The following is a 10,943-nucleotide window of genomic DNA, read 5'->3' as shown; positions in this document are numbered from 1 at the left end:
TATCAATTATCATCATCTCATCTCTAACGATTTTTGAAAGAAAAAAAAAACAAATATCTTTATATATATATTAAACTAACGGTACTATGACAAAAAAAAACTAACGGTACTAATCTTTCATCGAGTATGCATCATGACCCATATTAATTTATATACCTAATAATTATTATTTTTAATTATTCAAATTTTAATATTATTTTACTTATTTTTTAATCATTTAATGCACTATTAAAGATCATTGAAACACTTAGAGAATCTCTTATGTATTACTCCGTATTTTACTTTAAAATGGTGCAATACCAAAATGAAATAGAATTTTACTTAAATGCTTTTTTTTTGCAACAAAATTTTACTCTAATGTATTACTCAATTTTCACTCTAAAAATGAATATTCTAAAAATATTATATTTTTATTTAATTAATCATTGTTATTCTCCCACTCACAAAAACTACCAATTAACCCTAAATATCTTATGTTTATAAAACATCCACAATATATAATTTGTTTAAATTAAAATTTTCTTATTAAAAGTATAATAAATAATAAAAATATATATAAGATCAAATATTTTGGTTCAATGACGAGTATTCGAATATTTTTTCTCATAAATTTTCAGCTAATGCATTTCGAATGAATAATAAGTTTCTTTATCATGATTTTCTAAAATTGGGCAAGAAAATTTTTAGAATCGAACATTTTCATCGTTTAATCAATACTTCAACGATCATGTCAATTCCAAAAATGATTTACCAGATTATTAAATCACGTATTTTAAGTTATATTTAGGTTATATTTATTTTATATTTTCATGTTTAGTTTGGTTTTGTTATTAGTGTATGCAACTTTTATGTAAAATTATTAAATAATCTCTCATGAAATATTATATTTATTTTGTATTATTTTTAAATAATATTTAAGTATGAAATAAAAAAATTCAAAATTTAAAGGACCATTCTATAAATAAAAAAAATTAACTCCAAAATTGAGTAACAAGTAGGATTACTCTATAAATAGAGTAATCCTAGCCATTACTCCATTTTAGAGTTGAAAATAGAGTGGAATTGGATCATATTTTACTCCAAAATGATGTTTCTTCTAAGAGAAGGAGTGGATGTCCTCTTTTCCCTTTTTTTGTTTTGTTTTTTTAAGTACCTAGATACTCTTTGAAGATACACCCATGGAGTTATTCTTAGAACATCCCCAGTGAAAGGGGTTCTCGTAAAAATATTATATATATATATATATATATATATATATATATATATATATATATATAAATATTGCTATTTAATTCCGGGTTTCTAAAAACTGAGGAAAACTAAACCGAAAATATTCATTTGGTAAATTAAATGTATGGTTGAGAAATTTAAAAATTAATTATATAAAATGTAGTGAATTATAATTTTGGATATATAATTTGGGTTGAAGGTGCAAAAGGTATTTGGCAAGAATGATTATTTTGTTTTCTAGTCTTTTCCATCATATAGATTTTATAAATCTCATGGATATACGTGATATTTTGAAAGTTATGTCTTATGAATAAAAATAGAGAGAATTCATATCCCCATAACACTAGATTTAGTTAGAATTTGAAAATCATATAATAAATATTTTTTGAATAACAAGAGATTTTAACGGATTTTAAAAATTCTCAAACCAATAACAAGAGATTTTATTAAGATTGTTAAATCAATCTACCTAACAAGAGATTTTATTAAGATTGTTAAATCAATCTACCAATAACAATGAAATTTCAAAATTTTCAACGTTGATGAAAATTCATCCCGAGTAGATGAGACTTTTTAATAATGACAATCAAACCCCATATATGTTTTACATCGCATTATGAAACCCTACCTATATCTAAATTAAGATACTACTATTTTTTTTTTTGATAACCGTAGTGTGATCCCAAAGGCTTTCTAGGCCCAAAGGCTTTCTAGGCCCAAAGGCTAATCACTACGAGGTCCGCAGGATCCGCGTTTTCTTACCACTTAAGGCACCCCGGGTGGCCAATGGGAATCGAACCCAAGGCGGTACTCACAGCTGTGAGCCCTTTACCACTAGGCCAAGACCACTTGGTTAATTAAGATACTACTATTATATATGCATGTATGATTTTGATAAATTATGATATCTACCTGTCTAGTGTTGCGGTGAGTTTGTATATATAAAAGGAGGGACGCACTTGAGTTTACTCATCAAGCAAACATTTGACTCATCTCTAAAGGAAAACTGAGAAATGGCGATATCAGGAACATACGTAGCACAGGTGCCACTCAAAGGGTCGGTGGAGAAACACTACAAAAGGTGGAAGAGCGGAAATCACATTTTCTCGGACGCCATCGGCCACCATATCCAAGGTGTGGCCATACACGACGGCGACTGGGATTCCCACGGCTCCATTAGATCCTGGAACATCACATGCGGTCCTTATCTTACTCTTTCTTGTTTTATTTGTTGGTATCCGGGGATATGTCAATCTATCTCGTGATGTCCGTAAGACTCAAGACTTGGTCGTACTCTCCCCAGATCAATAGGTAGAGCTACCGCATCGGGTTTCTCTCTTTATGTTTGGTAATATTAGTTGTCTAATGCTGATTACGATTGTGTGTGTACTTTTATGAAGATGGGAAGCCTGAAGTCTTCAAGGAGAAGAGAGAGGTAGACGACGAGAAGATGACATTGACGTTGAGAGGACTAGATCAGGGTCATGAGGTGGAGAAGTACAATATATGACAATTTTGTGTCGGTTATACACAAAAACCGCCTCTAAAACGATTGTTGGTTTATCCGAACCACGAGAATATTGCCCTTTCCAAGCGGTTGGACAATTCTTTCACTCCCAATGCATACAATTGATGCTTCCAATTATCCCGGGAAATCCACGATGCGCTCCAATATCAAGTAGACGTTGAAGATCAGCTGGTGTTGGTATTCTTAGGTACTCATTGCCGAAAAATAAATAATTCCTTCCACAAAATTCTCCAAACATGACTGAGTTGTCGTTTCACCGAGCCTGAGGTATTCGTCGACCGTGTCAGCCGCAGTACCGTATGCCAAGACACGAATAGATGCTGTACGTTTTTGGAGTGTAGAGAGACCAAACCTTCCAAGATCATCTTTCTTTTGGCGAAAGAATTGAACTTCGTTGGAGAGTCCATCAACAATTTGCATGAAAAATGGCTTGTTCATTCGAAAACGTCGTCAGAATAAATTTTCAGCGTTGGAGTTTCACTGAAATAATCATTCCTTAAACGTATATGGTCTTCTTCACGATTGCGTTCGATATAAGCTCATTTTTTTTCTTTTTTTCCTTGCTTCTTCTTGATCATTAACATGAATGGTAAATTTCTCAAATGTTTGATCAAAGTGTTGATCAAAATATTGATCAAATGTATCATCAATTGATCCATCTAAAGTGTTATCAAAGTTTTGCGATGAAAAAGCCATATATGGTTTGATCAAAGTGTTTTTAGATGAAATTGGTTTTAGATTTCAAAAAAAATAAAGAACAAGAGGGAATGGTGTTTGAAAAAAACAAAGAACAAGACGGAATGGTGTTGTGATCAAAGTGGTTTTATATGTTGATAATAAGAAAGAACAAGAGTGAATGGTATCAAATGAGACGCAAAGAGATAATGGTGTTGTGAATATAAGCTTTGTGTTTACAAACTTTATATAGACACAAAGAGAGAAACCAAGTCCATGACTAAATAATCCAACATACACAAAGCATCATAAATCTTTTCAGACATACAAGTCCGTGACGACACAAGTACTAGTCCACAGAAAAATACAAAGCTACAGAAGCAACCGTGACTACACATGAGGACAGCAAGCTCGTGAATGACTACACATGAGGACAGCAAGCCCGTGATTCTTCCACTCTTTCACTCTTTCACTCGTTATCTGAAACAAAGAACAACAACAACAACCTATATATTAAACAGAAACCAGAACAACAAGTAACAAGAAGTTCAACCGGAAACATATATATTAAACAGAAACTTAAGCAACAAGTTACACGTACACAGAAACTACAAGGTAGAGAAACTTAAGCAACAAGATAAACTACAAAAACTCCATGACAATAACGAGAACAAGCAACACAAACTTAAATCGAGACTTAAACTAGTTAGACATCAAATCATGGATGAGTTTCTGCTTTAAAGCTTCTTCATAATCCGCTAGTGGTCCTTGTTTAGCAATGAGACTGTCAAGTACCATCATCTTAGACATCCTTTCTTTCAAAGCCAAATCTTGCTTCTTGATGCTCCACATTGTCTGAAACTCAGACAGCTCCTTCCCATCAACCATTGTCTTCTTAGAACGAGCCTTTGCTGCCTTAACACCCGTGGGACGATTTGTTACTTCATCATCGTCAGTAGAATCTGCTTCAGTTGCTTTAGAGCTTGCTGAATGTGAAATATCCCCACACTTCCTCTTTCTAGAGCTTCCATCATTTTTACCCGTAGACAGCTCACACCACTTCTGGTCATTATGCAACTCTTTCTAAGCATGCTCAAGGGTAAACTTTTTTTTATGGTTGTGAAGAAGATTCCATGGGCTAGTTTGAGAACATCATTCTCGTTTTCACCACTCTTTTCTCTCTGGTCGTAGCTTCATATGCTCCACAAAACTTGCAAATGACATCATTGATCTTCTGCCAACGATTCTTACAGTGGGATGTCTCTCTCTTTTCACAGCCAGCAAGCTTAGGACTAGCATTGTAGTACGTAACAATTCTTTTCCAGAATGCAAGAGACCTTTGCTCATTTCCTACTACGGCATCTTTGCTCGTGTTTAACCACGAGCTGATGAGCACAACATCGTCTGTTGGAGTCCACGTTCTTCTTTCTTTACGACTGGCTTGAGTGTCTTCACCATAGTTTGAATCCTCGGTGCCTTGACTGCCAAAGAAGGGAACTTGCGATTAAGATAGTGTTTCACTATCTGATACGTTACCAAAGACAAGATTTTGTTGACTGCTAAGCAGTTCAACAAAGTTTGAAGACTAAGTAAACGGATTAAAATCCATTTCCGAAGTGAAAGACGAGAGAAATAACAGATATGAATCTGTTGGACATGGAAGAGAAGCAAGGAGTTTTAAAGATGGAAGAGAGATATAACAAGAAGTACCAAACACATTCAACACTCAAAACAACTAACAACTAACAACAAACACATTCGAGTTGACATATATCTAACTTCTATTAATTACCCTTTCACAACCATAATCAGACACAAAGCAAGTCATTTATTATCGACAATTTAATTCATTTTGAAACAAAAGCAAGTCATTTAACTACCTAACTTAACCATAAGCAAATCTTTTTTCATTACCAACATCAATGCCAACATACCAAACACATTAACTATCTAACTCAACCATAAAGCTTTCAATGACTTTAAAAGATTAAAACATTTACCTGTTTTGCTCCACTGAATGCACTCCTCTGCTTTGACGATCCTTTATGTTTTGCTCCAGCGAATGCACTCCTCCTCTACAGAAGCAAATCAAAAATGAGAAACAAAACAAGGAATCAAATTGAAGGATTCAAACATATACAAAGAAACACAAACACAAGAGAGAGACAAACCTAACATCATCTATTCAATTCAAACAAGAACGACAATCAATTCATTTGAGACCACACTCCAAAACACTTTCAATCAATATCATAAACGACCAACGAATAAAACACAAAGCTTTTTAAAAAACATTCAATCAATTGTTGTCAACAAACAAACACAAGAGACATAGACAAATCTAAATGAATATGAAGATAGATATTTTACCTGTTTTGCAGTTGTAGTCATCTTCTTTAACGAACCTTCTTGTCTATTGATCTGTCCTTGTTAAGAAACAAAGACATAGACAAATGAAAATTAATCAAAAGTAACCGAGACAACAAACAAATCAAATAACAAAGAAGGATTCAGATATAAAAGGAATAATACATACGTTTACCTTGCGGTTTGATTTCCTCGAAGACAGCCACCGAGAGAGAGGTACAAGTTTGTCACCGTCGAGGAGATCCACCGAGAGAGAGGACATCAACAGAGACGCGGACTCGTCGAGGAGAGAGATAGAGACGAGGAGTCCACCGAGAGAGACGCCGACTGCTTCATCGTCGGGGGAAGATCACGAGACAGAGGCGGAGTCTTCGAGGTTTCGCGAGAACGAGGAGGAGTCGTCGAGGTTTCGCGAGAGAAACGGGGAGTCATCGAGGGAGAGAAAGAGAGAACCGGAGTCCTCGAGATCGAGAACGACGCGGAGTCGTCGAGGTTTCAATCGAGAAACACGGAGTCGCCGAGGGAAAGAAGGAAAGAAGCGGAGTCGTCGAGGGAGAAAAAGAGAGAAGTCGACTCGTCGAGGGAGAGAAAGATGTGTCTAATGACACATGTCTCATTAGATATGTTTCTTGTGCGGCTTAATTAAGCACCGTCGCTTCTCTTAATACATTATTTTCTTTTCTTTTTTTAAATCCGAAAATCATTAAGCACTCCCACTAAGCTATTGCGTTAATCATGTTCTTAGGTCTCCTGTTTAACATGTATATGTATATTATATATACTTGTTTTTTATATTTTTTTTTTGTCAATACTTGTTTTTAATATTGATCATGATATGATCTATGAGTAAATTCTTAAAATCAATGAAGTGCCTAAATACTACCAAGTTTTAATTGACGGATGCATTTCCTTTTGTTGTTGATATTGTAATAGCTTCCATTAAACGTACAATTAATTATAGTATATAAATTTCACAATTTAAACTGCAAAGAGTTATAAGAAGAAAAATGTTCTGTCAGTTTATCACCGTTTTACGATTTTGGTAGACGTGAACATGGAACTATTATTTTTAACATGCAATTATTACACAATTTAAATCTTGGTGAAAGGGAAAATGCATTGACAGACCAGACGGTACCATGATATTAAAATAAGCGATTACAAAACATATCAAACTAAGATAAGACCTGTGAGTTTATTTGTATATATTATCGATAGTTTCTTTTATATATTTGATCATTTTATTTATATATATAAATTTTTTTGTTGTTATTATATAATTTCTTTCCGATGGATCAGATCAATTTTTATTAAAAATAACGGAACAAAACTATAATTAATACATCATGGGTTGATCGGATTGGACATTAAACAAATTATGACATAAAAACCTTATTTTTTTCTATCGAACACATTTTTAAAAAAAATGAACAGTACTGTTTTCACAGTTGAATTATTTTGACTTTTATCTTCCATATGGTTTTGAAAGCTTTCAAATCAACCATCGAATTGATACATGTCATTTTAATGTTTTTAGTCCTATACTTAAGGAAAACTTACATTTTTGTAATTTAAAGTCGTTTTAAAAAATTCAAAATATAACATATAAGAAAAAAATCTAACATATAAGAAAAATATAACATATAAGGTGTCCTCATTTTTGTATTTTAAAATCATTTTAAAAAATTTAAAGTATAACATATAAGGTTTTCTCATTTTTGTAATTTAAAGTCATTTAAAAAAATTCAAAATATAACATATAAATTTGATTGTTTATTTTTTTAAATAATATAAAGTTAAAAAATGAAGAAGGATGCAAAAATTGTTATCAAATCTTTATTATTCATAATCATTAATTGTCATATATATGTAAATCATATTAGGTAATTTCTTAGCTTTTATTTAGGGAAAGAATACACACTTCTTATATTTTAGGTTAATATAATGTTCTCTAGTGGACATTAAACAAATTATGACATAAAAATGTTATTTTTTCCCTCGAACACATTCTTGAAAAAGTGAACAGTATTGTTTTCACAGTTGAATTATTTTGACTTTTATCTTACATATGGTTTTAAAAGCTTTCCAATCAACCATCGAACTGATACATGTCATTTTAATGTTTTTAATCGTATACTTAAGGAAAACTTACATTTTTGTAATTAAAAGTCGTTTTAAAAAATTCAAAATATAACATATAAGAAAAAATCTAACATATAAGAAAAATATAACATATAAGGTGGCCTCATTTTTGTATTTTAAAGTCGTTTTTAAAAAAAAAATATAACACATAAGGTTTCCTCTTTTTTGTAATTTTAAAGTCATTTTAAAAAATTCAAAATATAACATATAAGAAAAAATCAAAATTTTTTATTATATGGTTAATGTGATTGTTTATTTTTTTTAATAATATAAAATTAAACAAAAATGAAGAAGGATGCATAAATTGTTATCAAATCTTTATTATTCATAATCATTAATTGTCATATATATGTAAATCATATTAGGTAATTCTGTACCTTTTATTTAAGGAAAGAATACACACTTCTTATATTTTAGGTTAATATAATGTTCTCTAGTGGACATTAAACAAATTATGACATAAAAACCTTATTTTTTCCATCGAACACATTCTTGAAAAAAGTGAACAGTATTGTTTCCACAGTTAAATTATTTTGACTTTTATCTTTCATATGGTTTTGAAAGCTTTCAAATCAACCATCGAATTGATACATGTCATTCTTAATGTTTTTTGTCGTATATTTAAGGAAAACTTACATTTTTGTAGTTTAAAGTCGTTTTAAAAAAATTCAAAATATAACATATAAGAAAATTCTAACATATAAGAAAAATATAACATATAAGGTGTCATCATTTTTGTATTTTAAAGTCGTTTAAAAAATATATATAACATATAACGTTTCCTCATTTTTGTAATTTAAAGTCATTTTAAGAAATTCAAAATATAACATATAAGAAAAAATCTAATTTTTTTATTATATGGTTAATGTGATTGTTTAATTTTTTTTAATAATATAAATTTAAACAAAAATGAAGAAGGATGCATAAATTGTTATCAAATCTTTATTATTCATAATCATTAATTGTCATATATATGTAAATCATATTAGGTAATTTCGTAACTTTTATTTAAGGAAAGAATACACACTTCCTATATTTTAGGTTAATATAATTTCTCTAGTGTTATATAATTATGGAATAATGTGACACCATTAGATTAAACTATACTTTATATTAGATGCTATAGAATTCTTTGAAATGAAATTTATAAGGCATTTAGAGTGCCACCTAGGATTTGGAGTTTTTAATTAATACAAAATTAAGGTTCTAATTTTTAAAATGCTTCTCAATTAATATATAGGGGATAAGAAGCATCTGGTGAAATATTTCAAATATAGTTCTTAATAGTATTGATAAGATTAATGTTGCCGACCTTTAGATATGATTTCCGTTAGTTTAAAGGTAGAATATTAGCAGAAAAGCACGCTTTGAACCAGAAAATTAAACAATTCTAGTATAAGTCATGAAGATTACACATTGCTTTGCCAATGATGAGTTGCAGACCACCTAACAATAGAGAGAGGGACAACAGATTGATTCAAACTCGAGTTTATATTAGTCTTCCTTTGCGTCGAACCTAATTAAAAACAGTTTGAAAAATCATGTACATTAAACAAATGGATAATGATAAACATGATAAATTCAAATGAAGTAAAAAGATACTCAAAAGACATGTTAAAAATAAATTGAGGATCACAAAATAATCTGAATGACCCAACTTTCTTTTAGCCGTCTTGGATTTTAATTCGAAAGATTTTTATTTTATTTTTGCGTTGTCTCTATAACCTTTTCTCCTTTCCAACTTATTTGATCTACTTGACGATTTTTTTATATCTTTGTTTCCTTTGTTTTCTAATTGTTTTTGCTTTTAGATGGTTGTGGCAAAGAGATTTTGTTTTCAGCTCCTTGATTTTTCCAAAATTTTGAGGTCTTGTCTAAGATTTGGAGTTGGGCGTATTTGATCCTGATTGTTTTTTCGTACATTGGTTGTTTTGTTCCAAGACGCTTTCTCAACATTGAAAGATTCATGTTCTAGGATTGGGCGGTGTCCGTCCACTAATGTAAAGATTGGGCATGGGAGAGGTTTGACGAAAGAAACTTTCCGGGTGATCATCTTCTGAGCTCTGATCGTAGACCAACCTCATCCGGCGGACAGATTCTTGTTCTGCTGATCCTTCTTCTTCTGGATATGAATAAGACAGAATGAATCTTTATCTGGGAAGGTGAGAGCTATCTCGAAATCTAATAAATTACCTCATGGCCCCCGTTAGAAGGTGATCCACCTTGCTCCAATGCATGTCGAAGGTTTAGTTGGGGAGCACTACGGTATGCTGCATCTATATCTCTTCGTGGGACTAATGAGCAGCACTTATATTGCTTGGATTATCTATTCAGCACAAGCACACCGCTGTGCTGTGGAAGAGTAAATGAACTACTATCGATACCCCGCTGGCCATCGGGGACCGAGTGGTAAGGCCATGATCTGGAGGGGAACGCGTACCGAGGAATTCTACCGTACTCCGTGCAGCTATTGTTCTCTTTCCTGCCCGGAAAGGTGGATCAAAGAAAGGTAGCTTGCTTCTCTCCTGGACTGATGGTCGCTTATGTAGTGGTCGGCCTTCCTACCGGAAAGTCGTATATACGGTTTGGAGGGAGATATTTCATATCTTTCGAGATCCACCCTATAATATGGGGTCAAAAAGCCAAAATAAAAGATTTGAGCCCTTAGGCAAAGTCGAGTTATTTTCTTCTTCATCAGCCTTCCTTCTCGCACTCGAAGTGGTAGTTGTACTGGAACGAGTTATTCCCTATTAGATATGGTTTCATTCAGCGACACCGATGGGAATGCATGTTACGAAAGATAGGGTCGAGTCCGATACATCAACCGTCTACTACAAAAAATTGTATGGGAGTCGTCCTCAGAGGGATTTCCCGAATGACCATACAGAGGAATTCTACCGTACTCCGTGCAGCTATTGTTGTTGATCATGCGGAGCCTACCCAAAGGTACTGTAAAAGCAAATTCATGTTTCTGCGAAAATAAATAAGAAAGCTCATTTTA

General features: G+C 32.3%; 1 protein-coding gene across 1 annotated transcript; it reads right to left on the bottom strand.

The window, feature by feature from the left end:
• Positions 1–4,135: 4,135 nt before the first annotated feature.
• LOC106398449 (glutathione S-transferase T3-like) lies at positions 4,136–5,824 on the bottom strand. The gene is made up of 5 exons (XM_013839000.1): positions 5,804–5,824; positions 5,610–5,614; positions 5,434–5,508; positions 4,602–4,914; positions 4,136–4,516 (listed from the first exon to the last, which is right to left on the bottom strand). Exons 1-5 carry the CDS (start codon positions 5,822–5,824, stop codon positions 4,136–4,138), a joined length of 795 nt encoding a protein of 264 aa, XP_013694454.1.
• Positions 5,825–10,943: the final 5,119 nt, after the last annotated feature.

This window comes from Brassica napus, chromosome C5 (assembly GCF_020379485.1).
Source record: "Brassica napus cultivar Da-Ae chromosome C5, Da-Ae, whole genome shotgun sequence".
In the NCBI taxonomy this organism is placed as follows: Eukaryota; Viridiplantae; Streptophyta; class Magnoliopsida; order Brassicales; family Brassicaceae; genus Brassica; species Brassica napus.
Note: the sequence above shows the minus strand (reverse complement) of the source record. Positions and strands in the feature narration are given on the sequence as shown.